This window comes from Cervus canadensis, chromosome 33, assembly GCF_019320065.1.
Source record: "Cervus canadensis isolate Bull #8, Minnesota chromosome 33, ASM1932006v1, whole genome shotgun sequence".
Lineage (NCBI taxonomy): Eukaryota > Metazoa > Chordata > Mammalia > Artiodactyla > Cervidae > Cervus > Cervus canadensis.
In genome coordinates, this window is record NC_057418.1 from 23594954 (window position 1) to 23616375 (window position 21422).

General features: G+C 40.7%; 1 protein-coding gene across 5 annotated transcripts in view; it reads left to right on the plus strand.

Annotated features, from left to right (window-relative positions):
- The first annotated feature begins 14892 nt into the window (after positions 1–14892).
- Positions 14893–21422, plus strand: part of CCDC170 (coiled-coil domain containing 170) — an 88787-nt gene continuing 82257 nt past the window's right edge. The window contains exon 1 of one of the 5 annotated variants that reach the window (XM_043457184.1): positions 14893–15332. In XM_043457184.1, coding sequence (XP_043313119.1) covers positions 15258–15332 — 75 coding nt within the window. In that variant the 5' untranslated portion in view covers positions 14893–15257. The other 4 variants (XM_043457182.1, XM_043457186.1, XM_043457187.1 and 1 more) reach the window with 4 other exon arrangements.

Genomic DNA, 21422 nt, shown 5'->3' on the forward strand with positions numbered 1-21422 from the left:
TTCCAATGATTGTGCTTAAAAGGGGGCTTAAGGAAGGAGGTAGCCCTTGTTTTCCTCTGGAGATTTTCATGTCTGGACGTGATGCTATATATGCTTAATTTTACACACAAGATGTAAGATTCTGAGAGAATAAGAAATTTGCCAGTGGTAGCAAGTAACAGGACCTGCATTTGAACAAGACAGATAGGCCCAAATCCATAGTTTTTGCCACGATGTACACTGCCTCTCATAATAATAATACTCTATCATACATTTTACAAAGCATTTTATACCCTACCAAAGAATTCACATACTATGCCACATCAACACAAGAGAGTTATTACCTTATTATTACCTTAACTTGACCGAAGGGCAAAAGAATTTCAACAAGTTTCAACACAGCTAGTAAGTGTCTGGATTGGGGTTTGAACCCAGAGATCAGAAATGTCTCCCCAAAAGTTAGACTTTGTTCCATTGGCCACTAGTTCTCAATCTGTGCTTCTGAGAGTTCTTGGGGTTCTGGGAAGGCACTTTGGGACTTGAGGCTGTGTGTAAGAAAGGAGCGATGGGGAGGCACTTTTTTGTATGTGCTATAAATGCATTGACTTGTGATTTTATTTTGCTTATTTATTTTATAATTTTATTATTTATTTATTTGGCTGTGCTGGATCTTAGTTGCTGCATGCAGAATGTAGGATTTTTGTGGCATGTGGGATTTAGGACCCTGACCAGGGATCAGACCCTGACTCCCTGCATTGGCAGCGTGAAGTCTTAGCCACTTGACCACTAGGGAGGCACTATAGAGGGGTTCTAGAACTCCACCCTTTGTCAGCTAGGTGAACCAGGGAAATCCCCAAATTGGTTTGTTCGGCACACTAGGCTCCTGAAAAAGATTCCAATTGAACAAAGATTCATTGGCAAGAAGGAGAAAGAGGCTTGGAAACCACTGCTATAGGCAACATGGAGCCATTGAGAGTTTCTGAGGAGGTAAGTGGAAAAGGCGTGTGTTAGAAAAATCAATCTGGCAGCTTTGTGGTGAGTGTGAGTGAAAGTCATTCCATTGTGTCCAACTCTTTGGGACCCATGGACTATACAGCCCATGGAATTCTCCAGGCCAGAATACTGGAGTGGGTAAGCCTTTTCCTTCTCCAGGGATCTTCCCAATCCAGGGATGGAACCCAGGTCTCCTGCATTGCAGGAGGATTCTTGATCAGCTGAGCCACAAGGGAAGCCCAACAATACTGGAGTGAGTAGCCTATCCCTTCTCCAGGGGATCTTCCAGACCCAGGAATCTAACCAGGGTTTCCTGCGTTGCAGGCAGATTCTTTGCCAAGTGATCTATCGGGGAAGCCCAGTTTTGTGGTAGGAAATTTTCAATGTGGAGAGTCTGCTAGAGAGAAACAGGAGGCAATATAAAGAGGAGAGGTTTCATGGGAGATTACTGGAGGATGGGAGAGGACAGGAAAGTCAGAGCAAGATGTAGGAACAGCAAAAACTCAGTTTCTCTGGATCTTAGGGTCCAAAGGACTAAACAATATTTTTTGCATATTTATTTATTTTATTTAAAAAATTATAGCCGGCTTTCTTTCCTTTGGAGTACAAGTCTAAGAATTTCAGGACATGTATAGATCCATAACCACCACCATAATCAACACACAGAACAATTTCACCTCCCCCAAACTCCCTCACATTGTTCTTCTATATTCACCTCTACTTCAATTCCTAATTCCTGGAACCACAGAGCTTGTTCTTTGTCCTATAGTTTTGTCCTTTCGAGAATGTCATATAGATGGAATCATACAATACAAACCTTTTGAGGCTGGCTTCTTCAACCAACATAACGCCTTTGCGATTCATGCATGTTGTTGTGAGAGTCAACATCCAGGAGATTCTGAGACAGGAAATGAGGCTGCAAAAGGGAGCTGTCCCTTAATAATGTTGGGATCTGAATGGGGTTTTTTTTTTTCTTATAGCAAAAATTTATTTCTTTTTATATTTTTTAACACCATAAACATTTTGTATTGAGGTACAGCCGATTAACAATGTTATGGTAGTTTCAGATGAACAGCAAAGGGACTCAGCCATACATATACATGGATCTCTCCTCCCTCAAACCCTCCTCCCATCCAGGCTGGCACATAATATTGAGTAGAGCTGAACGGTTTTGAGTTGAACAGAGTAATCATAGGTGCTACAAACTCTCTGAGGGAATTGCTTCCTTTATTCACTCAGAGAATCATTTGCTGAGCAATAAATATGTGCTATGCACTGTTTTAGGTGTTGGGATGAAGTAATGAGCAGAATAAAAACCCTATCCTCCCAGAGTTTACAAGCCAAGAGAGCAGGAACAAGCAAGCCCAGGAGTGGTTTGATGTCAGGAGGTGATATATATTTGACATCAAGGAGAAGAGCCTATTTTAGACAGAGTGGTCAGGGACATTTGAACAGGCAGATTTGATCTTGGACCTTCTTTACCCGCGGACAGACAATACACTCTTAAAGTGTGCTGGATGGATTGGGAGAGCAGGGGGAAACTGAGGTAAAGGAGTCACGTAATGTGGGCCTGAACTAGGCTGATGATAGAGAAAAATGGAAGAAAGAGGGACGTAAAGAAATATTTTGGAGGAAAATGGAGTTCACTGTCTTAAGAGATTTACATAGGTTGGAAAATAATTTCTAAAAATACAGATAAACTGACAGATAATGAGGGCATTATAAATTCTGGAAACTAACGATGCTTGGTGTGACTGTACCTAATACTTTGCAATTGAATTATTGTAAGCTGCGGCTTTCAAACTGTGCTTCTAAGAGCCTCTGGGGCTTTGTTAAGGTGTTTCCAGGAGTACCAGGAGCAGTTTGGGCATGGAGCTGTGTTTTCAACTGCCAGCTGAACAAGAGCAGTGCCAGGATGATCTGTTTTATGTATTTGCTTCCTTGTAAAATTTCACTGGAGTGAAGTGCGACACAGGACAAAGAAGAGGAGCCGGATTACTGTGTGGGAAACCTTACACTCAAAACTTACTTAGTGAATAAAGAGGCTTAGTCTTCCCCAAAAGACAGGAACTATTTTGGCCCCAGGGCATTGGTGGGAGAGGGGTGGGGGCGGGGGAGCAGGTGGGCGTAGCTAGTTGTGTTACAGATCTGACCCAGATAAAAAAAATCTCTTCCCCTCAAATAATTGTATCATTCCATGTTTTCTTCTAACTGTATCCACACTTAGAGTTTTTGTTTTATTTGCTGTTCAAATGGTTCATTTTTTACTTTTATAAAAATGAAAATAAATTCATAATACATCTTCTTTCATAAATTTCTAATCTTCGCCATCAAAATTCATCAGGATTACATATCTGTTTTTGTTTTCAAATATGAGACATTATATAGGTAGGGTTATGTTGGCTATCATAACAGGTAAATACCCAAAGGTCAACAGCTTAACAAGTGGGAAGTCCAATTAGCTGGAATGTGTGGCGGGGAGGTGATGGGGTTATCTGCTCTCTGCAGACATTCAGGGATCCAGGCTGATGGAGGTTCTACCTCGTTCAATTTGTGGTTTTGGAGGTCATTCAGGTTTCAGGATCTAGCCAGAAGACAGGGGAAGAGAGAGCATACAGCATCCCACAGGAAGTTTTAATGGACCCAACCTGAGAGTGATATACTTTACTTCTGCCCACATACCAAAGGCCAGAAATTCAAAGTTACACCTAACCAGGTTTGGTGAACAGCTAGCCTATCCCGGACACATACATGATCACGATATAAAAACTGAGAAACATAAATCTGGGCCTTGTGTTTATGTTTTCACCTTGGGACAAATCAGGCTGAATTTGTGTCTGAGTGTCTGTGACTGTGTGTGAACACAGATGTGTGAGGACTGCCTCAGAGAGTTTTGCTCACAAGTACATTACAAAATGGCTGAAGCCTGATGTGCCAAAGAACTGGGATAATTCTGACTTTTTCTCACTTTACCTTTCAGAGTTCTGGGAAGACTCACCTGCCTCATGAAGCCTTTTCCAACCTACCATCAAATATGTTTATGATTCCAGCCGTGAGGACATACCATGTCTGCAGTATTGCTTGGTGACTAATTGTGGTTTGTGTTTTATGGTTTTTCTCTTTTTTGCAACTCATCATTCCTTGTTAACCAGAAAATTCTCAAGATTAGACTTACATACTTTTTATTCTTTTGAATTCACTGAATAGTCTGATCACCACTGTGTATCAAGAGCAGGTATCAAGTAATTGTGGCTAATTTACCAAACGAAATAAAGGCAGTTTAAACTCATAAATCAGTATTTCAGAACCACCTCAAGAGACATCTGTCTCTGAAAAGGCTGAGGAATTGATTTCTTTAAAAAACGGTTAGGCAAAGACTCAACTTCCTGTAACTTGCTTCCTTCTCTTTCTCTTTTATTAGAGGGGATTTTATAGACCAAGGAAATTTACGACTCACAATGCAAGCTTATAAAGAGGGTATTTTAATGGAGGTCAAATCTGTGAATCAGCAGAAGATTATAATCTCTTTCCAAAAATTAGACTCATTTATTTTTATGATGTTGTTGAGAAAAGTAGATGAGGATGATTTTATATGTATGCATAAGGTTGGCTAAATCGAATTGGTAATAAAATCTAGCCTGGTCTGAATCAGAAAAATCATTGAAATGTTTTTGAATACTTTTGAGAAAACCTCAGCAGGAAGTTAGAATCGATACTGAAGGCCCAGAGTGTAAAAGGAACAGCCTTCCCGCTCCACTTTTATAAACTTTTTATTAGCAAGAATTATTTGTTGCTTTTTGAAAGAAAGTTGGCATCATTTAAAAAGAAACCCAAAGCATGTCTAAAATGGGGTCAGGAAAATCCCACACTCCCCCACCCAAAGCCATAAGATTTTCCAAAATAATAAAGACATTTTAAAGATCCAGAAGAAGCTGGGGTTTTGCTTAATTTAGAAGCCACATTTGCTTTTGAAGGTCGATTTTTTTTTCATGGAACATTTGTTTGGTAAGTTATCATAATTTTTGATGGAGTATTTAACATTGGTCCTTCAAGAACTTCAACACATGGGAGCAAAAACTCCCAAAGAACTGCATTCATATTTTCATAGCTGTCTTGGAGTGTGTACTTAGTCGCTCAGTCGTGTCCAACTCTTGCGACCCCATAGACTGTAGCCCCATAGACAGGCTCCTCTGTCCATGAAATTCTCCAGGCAAGAATACTAGAGTGGGTTGCCATTTCCTTCTCCAGGTGATCTTCCCGACCCAGGAATCGAACTCGGGTCTCCTGCACTGTGGGCAGATTCTTTACCAACTGACCTACGAGGGAAGCCTCAGAGTGGCCCTGACTAAACAGAACTGTGATAACAGGGTTCTGTTGTGTTCAGCACCCAACAGGTCCTGTGGATGGATGATGGTCCTGAGAGAAGGCCAGGTCTCTGGGAGGTACTTGCTGTGCATAGGTTTGTAGGTGGTGAGGTTAGACTCTTGAAATTTAAAACTTTGAAAACCTATTTATCAATTAAATGAGAAATAAAGCCATCAAATGGGCATGACATTTGGGGTTCATTGTCTTTCCCCTGAACTTCTGTGGGATTATTAATAACCTCTCTTGTGGTTACCATATTCTTTGTATCTGTTACTATTTTCAATTAAGTTACAGTGTCTTGGCTGGGAAAATAGTGTCCTTATAAGGGGTTTTGCATATCTCTACTTTGGTTTAATCACATGAGGCTAATTGATTTTTTAAAAATTGAACTATAATTGGTATGCAGTAAGAAGGCAATGGCAACCACTCCAGTACTCTTGCCTGGCAAATCCCATGGACGCAGGAGCCTGGTGGCCTGCAGTCCACGGGGTCGAGAAGAGTTGGACATGACTGAGCGACATCACTTTCACTTTTCACTTTCACGCATTGGAGAAGGAAATGGCAACCCACTCCAGTGTTCTTGCCTGGAGAATCCCAGGGCCTGTGGAGCCTGGTGGGCTGCCGTCTACAGGGTCGCACAGAGTCGGACACGACTGAAGTGACTTAGCAGCAGCAGGAGCAGCAACATTATATAAGTTACAGGTGTACAATAGAGTGATTCACAATTTTTAAAGCTTATACTCCACTTATGAAGCCCTGGTGGCTCAGATGGTAAAGACTCCACCTGCAATGCCGGAGACCTTGGTTCGATCCCTGGGTTGGGAAGATTTTCTGGAATGGGAAATGGCAACCCATTCTAGTATTCTTGCCTGGAGAATTCTATGGACTGAGGAGTCTGGCTGGCTGGGACAGTTGATGGGATCGCAAAGAGTCGGATACAACTGAGTGACAAACACTTTCACTTTACCTCTCACTCCACTTAAAGTCTGGCTAAATTCCCTGTGTTGTACAATTATATCCTTGCAGCCTATTTTATACCTATTAACTTGTACCTGTTAATCTCCTACCCTTCTTTTGTCCCTCCTCACTTCCCTCTCCCCACTGGTAACCACTAATTTTTTTCCTATATCTGTGAGTCTACCTCTTTTTTTTGTTATATTCACTAGTTTGTTGTGTTTTTTAGATTCCACATATAAGTGATATTACACAGTATTTGTCTTTTTCTGAATTATTTCACTTGGCATAATGCCTCCTAAGTTCATCCATGTTGCCACAAATGGCAAAATTTCAGTCTTTTTTAATGATTGAGTAGTATTCTATTGCATAAATAAATATATATAAACATACAAAATTTGTATATATTTATATGCATATATATATAAACTTTATATATATGATATCTTCTTTATCCATTCATCTGTTGATGGACATTTTGGTTGCTTTCATATCTTGAGGTCAATTGATTTCTAAGTTCTTAGAAATGAGGTGCCTCTGTTGTTTCTACCTACAACCTCTTTCTAAAATTCCTATTTTCCAAAAGAAATGAAAATGCTTTAAGAATTTATTCTTATCTGCTGAGTAGTGAAAAAAAAATGTAAGCCTGTGGTCTTCCAAAGTTCTGAGTAATTTAGCATAAGTGTAAACCTTTTGCTTCTCCAGTCCTTTTTTGCCGTGTCTTGTGGGGAAATGTTCTTCTCTGTCTTTTAGAATAATAATGCTAAAAGCTAACACTTATTTTGTACTTTGTCCCAGGTTCTGTACTAGACACTTTGTCGTTGTTCAGTCGCTAAGTCATGTTGGACTTTTTGCAACCCCATGGCCTGCAGCACGCCAGGCTTCCCTGTCCATCACTATCTCCTAGAGTTTGCTCAAATTCATGTCCATTGAATTGGTCATGTTATCTAACCATGTATTAACTTATGTAATCCTTGCAACAAGAACTGTTATTACCCCTATACACTCCGGTATTCTTGCCTGGAGAATCCCATGGACAGAGGAGCCTGGCAGGCTACAGTCCATGGGATTACAAAGAGTCGGGCACGACTGAAAAACTAATACAATAATACAGATGAGGAAATAAGCCCAAGGAGTTAGAGGAATTTGCCCAAGTTCAAAACAAAGCTCGAAGTGACAGAGCCAGAATTTTATCCCAGACAGAATGATTCCAGGGTCTGTCCATTTACTCCTGTTTGAAAGCCTCCAAGGCCAGAGATAAATTCAAGGACTTTTGGTACTTTTTTAAAAAAGGACAAGATTTCTCACACAAGTTTATACTTTACTAGTGCTTTCTTCCCCATATACATGAAAAGAACTAGATCTCATTTATAATCTGATTTCAATCAAAGATGTATCTACTGATTGCCAATTTTGTTAAAGCAAGAAAAATGCTTGACCCTACAGAGCTTCACTGGGTAATCAGTCTGCTACTTCCAGCTACCAAGAAGGAGGGCTGTTTTTATCTGAGAAAAATCTGCCAGCTATATGTAGATTTAAAATTTTTTTAGCAATATATCTAACTAATTTTTAAAGCAATATGTCTAACTGAAGTGATACAGCAGTGATACTCTTTCAGCATCATAAATCTCTTTTAGAGATATTGCTATGCAATTACCAGAAATATTTTTGTAAACACCATTGCTTTTTCGTCAAAGAATTTCATAATCTCTTTGATGTTTTCATGCACAGTGAATTTTTATCCCTGCATGATTTTGTTGGTAACACTCATTTTATTTTTAAAATCATACCAAATAAACACAGAACAAATGCACTTAAAAGTTATTATTTTTTGAAGCAACATTTGGCCTGCTTTTTAGCAGACATGATAAATGCTGCAAATATTCCAACTCATTTTTATTCTGTTTCACTTTTTCATCCCCAAAGAGTTTAAAATATACGTAGACTAAAAAATACATGAGAGAAAAAAATAACAAGGATTCACAGATTTTTTTTTCATCATGTCATCATGTGTGATAAATTTTGAAAACTTTATACCTATAGAGTATTATGGAAAATCTATTTTTACTTCAGATGAATAATTTTTTAACAAGAATATATTATTAAAAATTTATATTACATGGTCATGTAACTGAATTGGCAGAAATTACATTTGACTTATCCCATTTAATTATTGCATTATTAAATATAAATTATTTAATTACAGTTGTCATAATGAAAATGTTTATAGATTTTAATCAAAAACTTCAAGATACCATTCAAAAACAAAGAGCAGATGATACAAACTGCAGTGTGAGTGTCAAATTTAATCGGTGATCAATTCAGTGGAATTCAGTTTGTTTTTCACAGTAGTTATATTCTATTAAGTCATTTTAAACACTGAATTAGTAAATACTGATCCACTGCTCCCAGGGGAAATATGGGCTTAGGTTTCCATGAGTGTTTCGTCACGGCATTTTCATTCACTGATCAGTACATGACCTTGTTTTGCATGAGTTTCTGTTTAAAGACACTTTAATATATATTGTTGAATCATTACATTAAACTCATGGCCAACAGCCTTGAGTAACTCTGTAGTTCATGTCTAAATGAAGCTTATCTAAAATGCTGTTTTCTCTGTGAGGCACGTCACAGCCTTATCGGCTTAAGAACACTAGAAAGCACTTCGGCACTATGTCTAGAAGACTTTTAAAATAACAAAGTCACACATATACACGTACACAAAGCACAAAAATGCAAAAAAAAAAAAAAAAGTGGAACTAAATAGATCACAAAATAACACTTATTTACAGTCTGAGGGCTGAAACAAGAAGACAGAGCATAGCCTTGCCATTAATTCAAATATTTCACCACTCTGCATGTCTGTGAATGACTGAGAAAGCTCCATGAGTATTGATTTCGGGCTGTGAATAAATTTCAGTGCAGAGGTGAATTTGCAGATATGGAATCTACAAATAGGACTGACTGTACAGGTAAAACTTAAATATACAACTGATCAATGTGTCAGAAAACAAGCTTCTTATTTAGAAACCCAAGCTGTTGTAAGTATTATTCACTTATCAAAGTTAGTTCTCCTTCATAGATCAAAGTAGCTAGTACATATCTAACCTTTTAAAAGGACATTTTACTTCTATCAGTTGAAATAACTCTCATAATAAATGTACAAATCGCCTATCTTCACAACATTTTTAAGTGTAATAAAAATACAAAGATATTTCCAAATAGCAAAAATGTCTCTGCTTCGGAGAGTGCCCCTTAAAATGTGCAGCCCTTGAGCAGTGTACAACCTGGTCAACCATATACAGCAGCCTTAACTGTAGGTAGGTGGCATAGGAGAAAAAGCAGGCAGAGTGGATGAGTTCAACTTTTGAGAAATGCTGACTGTTATATAATATCTAACAAGTTATATCTACAAAGAGTAGCGAACTTGGAGACAGAGGGACCTCACTTGAAAAACCTGTACTGCCAATTAGTTTTTAAGCTGATTTTATTAACTTATTTGTACATTTTTATTTATTTATTTGGCTGTGCTGAGTCTTGGTTGCTGCCTGTGGGCTTTTCTTTAATTACAGCGAGCGGGAGCTACTCTCTAGTTGCGGTGCTCTGGCTTCTGATTGCAGTGGCTTCTCTTGTTGCAGAGCACGGGCTCCAGGGCCAGTGGGCTCAGGAGTTGCAGCTCCTGGACTCTGGAGCACAGGCTCAACAGTTGTGGGGCGCAGGCTTCGCTGCTCCACGGCGTGTAGGATCTTCCAAGTTCAGGGATTGAACCTGTGTCTCCTGGGAATCATCAGATTGCAGTTAAAAAAAAAAGTAATTCTTGTGTTGGCTCGAAAATGAATTAGAAGCAGACTGGTTGGTATAAAAGCCCAGATTAAAAAAAAGCACACCCCCCCTCCCCCAAAGAAAAGCTCCTTAAAACCCAGTCTGAGACAATCAATAACAAGAATGGAGAAAGGAGAAAGATTGAAGGGTTATTTCTGAAACTGCATCATGCGGTTGTAGATGTGATCTTTTCTGAAACCCCTTTTCTTAGCTGAGATCTCCCTTTCCCCCGCTCCAACAGTTGCTTTGTCAGCTGTGAAATCCTGTCCGTTTCACTGGGGACTTGACCTCCTGCCGATGGATGACTGACTTGAGACTGGAGCTGGGGATGGGGCAGGGGGAGGAGGTAAGAGGTACAAAGAGCCAGTCCCCTGGCATCAAAGTGGGAAGTTAGTTTCCAGGCTCAGCTACACACTTGAGTAGCTTGTTCTCTTCTCCTATCCTGTTTTCTTTGCCTCCTTGTCCTAGGAGCACTCCTAAGTAAACCACTTTCTTAAGAATCCTGACTCCTAACTCTTTCTGAGACACTAACGCCCAAGGTGAAAGACTTTACGAAAAGACCCATAGCTGCAAAGGGAATGTGGAGGAGAGAGCGAAAGAGGCCCTTAGGCTCTTACTTCATCCCAGACTTCATAAATCCTTCTGACTGGTTGACACTTTTCCTATAAAGAGACACACAATGAGGTGGTTCTTCTGACAATCTGCCAGTAAGTTCATTCTCCCCTTGGGGTAGAAAAATATTAACACTGATTGCTGGATTAATCCCTCCAAATTTTTCCTGAAATATTAAACTCTTTTAAACTTGCAGCTTTACAACTGAAAAATTGCTTCAGCTAGGCCTTGGAGGATGGCATTATGTACAGCGAATCTTTTTGATTAGTTGAAAAAACACAGATTAAAATTGAATTATCAATGAAATATGTTGAATTTAAAGTCAGATGAAAATCACGTGAGTCTGGAAAATATATATTTATCATGGGTGTTTTCCAGAACCTTCTACTTACCTGGCTAAAATATTTTTAAAAGCACTTTAAGTTCTGAATAAGGATTTTACTTTTTTATTAAAAAGAGCAGTCTGTCATTGGTTTTAATGCTGAAACCAAAGGTCTTTGAATTGGTTGTTTTTTATAAAGTGAGCTCTCAGTAGTTTCTAAGCTTAGCCTATCATAAGGTTATAAAATGGATCATATTTATTTTAGGTAAAAAATATGTTGGAAACAGTTTTAAGTATTAGGAAAAGAAAACAGATTATAAAAATAAATGGTATGAAACTTTATAAAGATCTTTGGAAGCGACAGTGAGAGAGTGTTTTACAACTAGTTGTGTTGTCAGACTAGAACAAATAAGGGACAGGGATTTGCTTCAGGATGAATTAGTAAAATGATAATCATTCCTAAAGAAGGACTAATTGTATGTATACATATAGCTGATTCACTTTGCTGTACAGTAGAAATTAACACATTGTAAAGCAATTATACTCCAATAAAAATTAATTTTTAAAAGGACTAATTATTAGAGAGATCAAATAGAAATCAGCAAAACAACTGAAGCAAGTCTAAGAAAGGACCGAGAATGGTTGGAAAAAACCTTTAAATGTGGTCACTTGAAGGATAGACGTATTAGATTTTGGTGGTCTGTCTTTCACCAAGGCATCTTGTATTGGATATCTAAAGCAGTTTGCAGTATTTGGCAACATTTCATTCAGCCGTTGAGGAAAATATTTAAATCAAACATATTCCTTGAAAACAATCTTTAGACAAATAAAGTGTTATAGGAGTGCTTTCTGGACAGGTTTCTAAACACATTGAAGTTTCTTATTATAGATTTATAATATATAAAGTTATCTTATTATAGATTTTTCCTATGAGAAACTTATATATTTGCAAGACAAACAAGCAAACAAACATAAGGAAGAAACCAGAGAAATTAACTTCCAAAACCCCAAGAAAGTTCCAATATAAAAGCCCAAGTGCCAGAGATACAGATCTTAATGTCTTCCCAGAGCTACTGATGAGGCATTTCAGTCTCGTCTCAGATATCATGTTTATCGAACATCTGTTTCAGTGTTCCAGGTTTCTAAACATATTTCAGGATTGTAACATGATAGAAGAATGAGGTAGAAATTCTGGTTTAAGCTGGACGTGCCCAGGGCTTCCCGTTCCCAAACTGCAAAATATTTGTTTGCCTTCCCCTATCAGCACCTCAGGCTAAATGTGTCCTAAACCGAACTCTCTCTCCTCCTCCTCCTTCAGCTTTATCTCCTCACTGCCTCTCAGGCCTCAGTGGGCTTTCAGCCTGGCTGGTAACCTCAGATTCCAGTGGAGTCCACCTCCAGATCTCCCCCGCCCCCCATCAGCACCCCCGGTCCGACAGTCTCAGCTCGCACTTGTCCTGTGACGGCCCCTCCCGAAGGCCTCCTCGACTCCCCCCAGATCCTTCTACATATCCCACTTACTGTTGCCCTTTGATTGTAGCCTTAACATTGTCCTTGACCTAAACGACTGTATACAAAATAGATAAGCAACAAGGACCTACTAAATAGCACAGGGAACTAAGTTGTAATAAACTATCATGGAAAAGAACCTGAAAAAGTATATACATATAAAACTGAAGCACTTTGTTGTCCACCAGAAACTAATACATTATAAACCAACTCTTGCTAAAAACTTGGCCCCCAGTGGAATGGTTTCTATACACTAGCCTGGCATCTAATTAAGAGCGTCCCTTTTCTATAAAAAAGCAGCTATATGAAGTGGACTAGTTCACACTGCTGGCAGCTGCCTGCTCTGTAGTTATGATAAAGAAAAATAGAAGTCTGTGCTGAGACATTGCACACCATGATATGTTGCCCACACATGCAGTTTTGTGAGAAATCTGGGCAGGAATATTTTTTATATCCCTCCCTTGCTTAACTATCATCAAACCCAGAGTTCCCCCACTGCCAGTCTGGGTCTTCTATCACCATAGTACCAGCTTGTCCCAAACTGTAGTCTCTTCCAGGGTCCAGCTCAGACCTACATCCAGGCTTGGGTCCTTCTTTCAATTCTCAAAGGACCATCATCAGGTATTGCCTTGAAGAATCACTTGGTTCATGTCTTAACATCCCAGAAAGTTTGAAGGCATCCAGGTGGGGGTCAGGTCAGGCACTTTTCTGCTCCCACTTTACCGTGAAAGTACATTTTTTTCCGCATGGAGAAAAATCAAATTTTTATTCTATTTTCCCCCAGCTTCATCAAGATATAATTGACAAAACTGTAAGATAAAGTGTGCACAGTGATGACCTGATGTAAGTATATGTTGTAAAAGGATTTCTCCCATCCTTTTAACTAACACATTCATCACCAACACTGATTTTTTAAAATAAATTTATTTTGTATTGGGGCATAGCCGATGAACAATGTTGTGACAGTTTTCGGTGAACAGCGAAGGGACTCAGCCACACGTATACATGTATCCATTCTCCCCTCAGCACCCGCTCCCATCCAGGCTGCCGCATGACATTGAGCAGAGTTCCATGTGTTGCTATAGAGTAGGTTCTTGGTGACCAACACTGATTTTTAAAGACTGTGTAAATTCATATCTTCTGGTGTGATGAAGAAGAGTTACAAGTTTGACCAGAGTGACCAGAATTAGGCTTTATGAAGTTGAACTCTGCAACAATTAGATGTAAATAGAGAAGGGACTTTCTCAGCTCCTCTTCCAGTTGCCTTGAGGTTGTGTCAGCTTTTGTGTTTCCTTGGGCAGTGTCATTTCACTGAAAATTTGACAAGTGTGTAGTAATTGTACTGCAAGGAAAAACTGCAACTGAAAAGAATGTTTACTACAAACTATACTATTAAGAGGAGAGTTCTGACAGCTTTAGTTTCCATTAAAGGATTTTGTTTTTTCATGTTGCTTCCAGTGAAAGCATTGTGGTCATCCTGGATTGGACAGGTGACAGTTATTACTACAAAATCAAAAGACATCATCTGAGGCCAAGAAGTTCTCAGAGATAATAATGAATGCATGGAGGATGGTTGGATGGAATCCAAGAAGAGTTGCCATATCTTTGATTTCATTTAATTTTAGAAGCGCACACAGGGAGTTCTACCAAGGGCCTTCAAGTGGGGTGAATGTGGGTTTCATTTGAGGTTCTGCTACAAACAGTGGAACCTAAGGCAGGTGACTCCCCTTCTCTGTGCTTTAAAGTCTGGGGTCTGATCTTCATTCTGCCACTGACCAGCTGTATACACTCTTGGACAATTTATTTCATTTCCCCGTGATTGTTTCCTCAGCTTAAAAATGGATTATTCTAACATCCACTTCATAATCTTGTTTTTACTAATGAGATCATACTTGGAAAGCACTTAGAACAGCTCTTGAGAGGACACAAGTAACTGTTTTATAACTAGAAGCTGTGGCTGTTACCAACACTAGTCTTGCTATTATTTATATTTCCCTGCAGGGTTGTTGAGAAGGTTAAATGAAAGCACTGCTCACCAGGACAGACTACATGATTTGCATGTCCCAGCAGAAAAGTCAAATGTAGGGCCCTCTGTTCAGAAATCACTAAAAATTTCAAGAGTGGAGTTAAAACAAGCGCAGGGCCTGTGCAACTGCACGGATTGCACACCCAGGCGGCGGCGGCCGGGGCGCTGGAAGAAGCAGAACTGTTGGCACACAGTGGGCGCTAAATAAATGCTCATGCACCTTCAGGACAGCGCACGCCGCCAGCACGGTTACCACGGACCCCTCCCCCGCCCCTGTCCCCTCGCTGTCACTAGTCCCTGACCCGAGGACAAGACCCGGAACTGCGCCCGCGCGGGAGCCCGGCGGTGAGGACCGACCTCCGGCCCCGCCGGCCCCGGTGGCTCTGGCCCGGCCGAGCCTCCGCCTGGCCGGATGGGGCCGCTCGGCCGCCGCGCCGCACCGCCCCCCGGGACAACTTGGGGAGGATAAGGGTCTGCCCGGCGCCCCCCGGGAGCGTCTCGGGGGCCCGGACGCCTCGCAGCCCGGCCGAGGATTCCGGGTCCCGCGGGCGCCGCCAGCGTCCGGGGCCCCGCCGGCCCGCCGCAGTGTTTACCGGTTGCCCGAGGAGACGCGCCCGCGCGCACCGCCGGCTCCCGCGCCCGCCGGTCCGAGCGCGCCGCGGGACCCCGGCCGCCATGAGCTCCTCCGGCCCGCGGCGCCCGCCGCCCACCGGCCCCGCCGCCTTCGGCGCCTCGCCGCCCGCGCCCGAGGTACCGTCGCAGCCCACGGGCGCGCGCCGGGGCGGCGCCGGCGGTCGGTCTCTGCTGGGGAGGGCGCCGGGGAGGCTCGGCCCGGGCTGCGCGCGGCGCTCCTCGCCGGCGAGCTCTCCTCTCGGTAGCCCGGGTGGATCGTGGTTGGGAACGTCCCCGCGTCGAAGAGGGACTTGGCAGTGCCAGCGACCGGCGAATTTGAGGAAGTGAGGGGGCAGGTCGTGAGTTTGTGAAACGCGGCTGAACTTGAGGTTGTACCAAGTCGCGTCTCTTGGTCATCCACACGGGTGACATTCTCAAAACGGTGTATCTGGCTCCTGTAGACCCTCCCCGAACCCTCTCCCCCGGCGCCAAGAATTTCTTGCTTTTATCTTAAACTCCTTAGCTACTGAGAGACGTGGCTCAGAGCAGTTTCTTCAAAACCGGAGGTGGTAAGGTTAATACTACAGTCTTGAGGGAAGTCGCTGCTCTTTTCGTTGCTAATCATTTCAGAAACGGTCATTCCGTTGTCGGATCCATTTACGCGTCTTTTCCCAGGTGGGCTTCGCGGACTTGCCGGCTCAGCCTGGGTTAAGTGTCCCCTGCTGGACCCCGCGCAGGGGCCCACCCGGCAGAGCGTGTGTCAGAGGTTCCCCACGAGGGGGAACTATTCAGTCGAACTGCTTGCTGACCCCAGAGGTGTACTCAGCTCAGCTGACCACAAAAATCCCTGGGGCACGCTCTTAACAATTCAAAACTTGGGCTGGATTCTCAAGCTGTAGGGAATTCTAACATTCAGCAGCTTTGATGGCTGCCTTTATATCTGACCAGATAGTGCCTTCCTTCTATTTAGATTTTTTTGATTCTTGATGTATTTGTGGAAAACTAGTGCCATCTTGTACAAATAAAGTTAGTTTTTCTTCCACTAGAAAATTTACATATTTTGTCCCTATCTTGTATCCTTTGTGCGTTAAGAATATTAGCCCGTGCATAAGTATGTAGAGTTTTTGTACTGCTTATATTTGCTTGAGGGAACAAATTGAAAGTAAATTACAGACCTCATGGCCCTTCATCCCTGAAAAATACTCTGGTGTGAGTCTCCTAAGAACAAGGGAATTTTCTAACCAAAACACAATGATCAAGTTCAGTGTGTTTAACATCCTTATAATAATATTATATAACGCCCACTATCTGCTATTTTGCCAGTTGTCCCAATAATGCCATTTACTGCAAATTTTTTTTTTTTTTCATTTCAGGATCACACATTGAACTTAGCTTTATCTTTGGTCTCTGTAAACCTGGAACAGTTCCTCGGTCTTTCTTTGTCTTCGGTGATATTTTTGCAGAATCTAGGTCACTTGTTCTGTAAAATAGGTTTATCAGATTGTTCTTCATGATGAGATTTTTGGTAGGAATACTATCTAAGTGATGTGTCTCAGTTCATCAGAGCGGGAGGTACATGGTGTCAGTTTGTCCCACTATTGATGATGTTCCTAATTGGTGGCATCTGCCCATTTTCTACTGTAAAGGTGGAAAAAATAATTACGTTTTAGTAATAAATAAATGATCATATTGAATGATCCTACTGATTTATACTGAGATTTTTAGGGTAAATTTTACCACATACATAAAGGAAAATATCCACCAAGACCAAGACTTTAAAAAAAATTATTTTTAGCTGCTCGGGGGCTTCGTTGTTGCTCTCGGGCTTTCTGTGGTTTTGGAGAGCCAGACTACTTTCAAGTCTGGGTGCATGGGCTTCTCATCGCGGTGACTTCTCTTGTTGCGGTTCCTGGGCTCTAGGAGAGCAAGATTAGCAGTTGTGACTCACAGGCTTAGTCGCCTATGGCATGTGGGGTCTTCCGGAACTAGGGATCGAACTGGTGTCCCCTGGATTGCAAGGCAGATTCTTAACCACAGGACCACTGGGGAAGCCCCCAAGCCCAAGACGTTTATTGACCCGAAAGACCTAAATTTTATTGAGAAGCTACTGTAATTACTTTTTCAGTTTCCAAAATACTTATCTGAGACAATCTTACAACTCAGATAGGCAGGGCAGGAATTTCCCATTATACACAAGATATAGCTTGTTCAGTTAGCAAATAATGGAACAGTTTAAATATCTATCTTTTTGAAGTTTAGTGCTTTCTCTGCCATACCATTATGCACTGAAAAACAGATTAAAATACTAAGTAGGGATAATAACCAAGTGTATGAGGAAGTAGAATACTGCAGGGACTAGAAGTATTAGCTATGAGTTCAGGCAGTCCTGATTACACCACTTAACTGTGACACTTTGAGCACAAAAAACCAATGACAATGTCTCAGAACTTAGTTTCTTCATCTGCAACATGGGATCATAAAGCTTATGACATAGTGTGGTTTAGGGATTCACAGTCAATATATGTAACGCTGCCAACGGGGTGACTGAATACATCACTGTTGGGAATTTGAGCAAGTTGCTTTCCTCTTTGTGAAACAAGAGTGAGTTAGAATAGCGGCCCGATGGAGTTGTTATCAGAAGCAAAGGTAAATAGCAACACGGCCTATCAGCAGCTATAGTTCTTCAAAGGAAAGAGGACTTAAACTGGTCATGTATAATTATGAAAGAAGTAAAGTCAGTTTTTCTTTATTTCCCCACCATTTCAAACATTTAAAAAGTTATGGTAAAATACACATAACATAAAATTTACTGTCTTAGCAAAATTTAAGTGTACAGTTCAGTGGCCTTAAGTACAGTTGCTTTATTGTACAACTATCATCACCGTCTATCTCTGAAACTCTTTTCATCTTTAAAACTGAAATTCTGTGCACACTTAACAGTAACTCCCCATGCCCTCCTCTCCCCAGCTCCTGGCAACCACCATTCTTTTTCTGTGTCTGAATTTGATTGCTCTGGGCACCTCGTTTAAGTGGAATCATACTGTATTCATCCTTTTGTGACTGGTTTGTTTCACTTAGCTTAGTACCCTTGAGGTTCATTCATTCATCCATGCTGTATTATTAATAGTACGTGCATTAGAACTTCTCCCCTTTTGAAGGCAGAATGATATTCCATTGCATGTATATGTCATGTTTTGCTTATCCATTCTTCTGTACAAAGACACTTAGACTATATTGTGAATAATGCTACTATGACTATGGGCATACAACAGATCTTCAAGATCTTCCTTTCAGTTATTTTGAGTATAAGAATTGTAATTGCTGGATTATGTAGTATTTCAATTTTCAATTTTTTATAAAGTTTTTTCTTTTTGATATTTATTTATTTGGCTGCACTGGATCTCAGTTGCAGGTTTCAGTATCTTTAATTGTGGCATGCAAACTCTTAGCTGTGGTCTGTGAATCTAGTTCCCTGACCAGGGATCGAACCTGGGCCCTCTGAATTGGGAGTGCCAGTCTTAGCCACTAGACCACCAGCAAGGTCCCCAATTTTCATTTTTTTTGAGGAACTGCCTTACTGTTTTCCATAGTAACTGCACCATTTTACATTCTTATCAGCAATGCACAGATGTTCCAATTTCTCCACATCCTTGTCCATACTTGTATTTTCCCTTCCTTCCTTTTTCACATCCTCACTCTCTCTTTCCTTCCCTCCCATCCTCCTTCCTTCCTTCCTTTCTTTCACCCACTCTTTTTTTCCCCCATGTAGTCAGCCTAGTGGGTGTGAAGTAGTAACCATTTCCACTTTATTCCATTTCCTTTCTCTTTGATTTGTTCTGTTCTTTTTTGTTTTCTCCTCCTTTTAATCAAACTCAAATTAAGAAAAGATCTGACTCTAATCAAATGTCTTCATGTGAATTTAAGTCAGAAGCCTTGGTATTCTAGGTATAAAGGAAAACAACCTGAAGCCTCCCACAAAGGTAAGAAATGAGAAAGAAAGAAAGAGAAAAAGCAAAGTAAAAGAAAAAAAGACGATGAAAAGAAATACAAATATATCAGTAATTATAATAAGTGTAAATGGATTAAATGCTCAGTTAACCAATAAAATTGTCAAAGAATTTTTTTTTTTAAATTCAGGTGTATGCTATTTATGAAAGACATATTTAAACAAAAGTATATGGGAAGATTGAAAGCAACATGTTTGAAAAGATTTACCAGACACATAGTAAGCACAGGAAACCTTACTGGATATAATAATATTATACAGAATACTTTTAAAGCAAAAAAGCATTACTAGAGGTAAAGAAAGTCACAATGATGATACAAATTATATCACTGCCACATAATAATAAAAATTATTTATCAGAAAAAGTTACAACAATTCTAAATGTATATGCATAATAAAATGGCCTCAAAACATATAAATCCAAAATAGACAGAAGCAAAAATCTCTGAGAAGACATAGGCAAATCTACCCCTACAGTAGAACAATTTTAATATACCTTTGTATGTATCTGAGAGATCCACCAGACAAAAATTTGGTAAGGGAACTATTAAAAAGCTAAAAATACAAAAATGTTTAAGTCATTATGAAGAAGAATAAAAGGATATAAAATATTTGGGCTATATATGGCTGTAGAAGTTAACCAGATGGCTTTTTTTCTTTGCCCAAGGGAATAAATACCTTTTTGGACTATGAAACAACCAATTGGACCATGTCCTAGAAAGTGTATTGGTAGAGATTGAACTAGATAAGTAATTAAATGTTTTTTCTTCTTTCAAATAAAAAAGGGCTTTATACAATTAAAAATTATTGATAACAATCTGATTATGAGTTCAGCTCAGTTCAGTCGCTCCGTTGTGTCTGACTCTTTTCAACCCCATGGACTGTAGCATACCAGGCTTCACCATCCATCACCAACTCTCGGAGCTTGCTCAAACTCATGTCCATCAAGTCAGTGATGCCATCCAACCATCTCATCCTCTATCATCCCCTTCTCCTCCTGCCCTCAATCTTTCCCAGCATCAGGGTCTTTTCAAATGAGTCAGCTCTTCGCATCAGGTGGCCAAAGTATTGGAGCTTCAGCTTCAGCATCAGTCCTTCCAATGAATATTCAGGACTGATGTCCTTTGGGATTGACTGGTTGGATCTCCTTGCAGTCCAAGGGACTCTCAAGAGGCTTCTCCAACACCACAGTTCAAAAGCATCAATTCTTCGGTGCTCAGCTTTCTTCACAGTCCAACTTTTACATGATTACTGGAAAAACCATAGCTTTGACTAGCCTGATCTTTGTCAGCAAAGAAATGTCTCTGCATTTTAATATTCTGTCCAGGTTGGTCATAGCTTTTCTTCCAAGGAGCAAGTGTCTTTTAATTTCATGGCTGCAGTGACCATCTGCAGTGGTTTTGGAGCCCCCCAAAATGAAGTCTGTCACTGTTTCCACTGTTTCCCTATCTATTTGCCATGAAGTGGTGGGACCACATGCCATGATCTTCGGTTTTTGAATGTTGAGTTTTAAGCCAGCTTTTTCACGTTAGACAAACCCACCTTGAAGGATTTTCTGTTAAATAATTGGCCAATACTCTTCAAAAGTGTCAAGGTCATGATTGGCAGAGACTAAGGAAATGCTGGGCTGGAAGAAGCACAAGCTGGAATCAAGGTTGCCGGGAGAAATATCAATAACCTCAGGTATGCAGATGACACCACCCTTATGGCAGAAAGTGAAGAAGAACTCAAAAGCCTCTTGATGAAAGTGAAAGAGGAGAGTGAAAAAGTTGGCTTAAAACTCAACATTCAGAAAACGAAGATCATGGCATCTGGTCCCATCACCTCATGGGAAATAGATGGGGAAACAGTGTCAGACTTAATTTTTTTTGGGCTCCAAAATCACTGCAGATGGTGACTGCAGCCATGAAATTAAAAGACGCTTTCTCCTTGGAAGGAAAGTTATGACCAACCTAGATAGCATGTTAAAAAGCAGAGACATTACTTTGCCAACAAAGGTCCGTCTAGTCAAGGCTATGGCTTTTCCAGTGGTCATGTATGGATGTGAGAGTTGGACTGTGAAGAAAGCTGAGCGCCGAAGACTTGATGCTTTTGAACTGTGGTGTTGGAGAAGACTCTTGAGAGTCCCTTGGACTGCAAGGAGATCCAACTAGTCCATCCTAAAGGAGATGAGTTCTGGGTGTTCATTGGAAGGACTGATGCTGAAGCTGAAACTCTAGTAC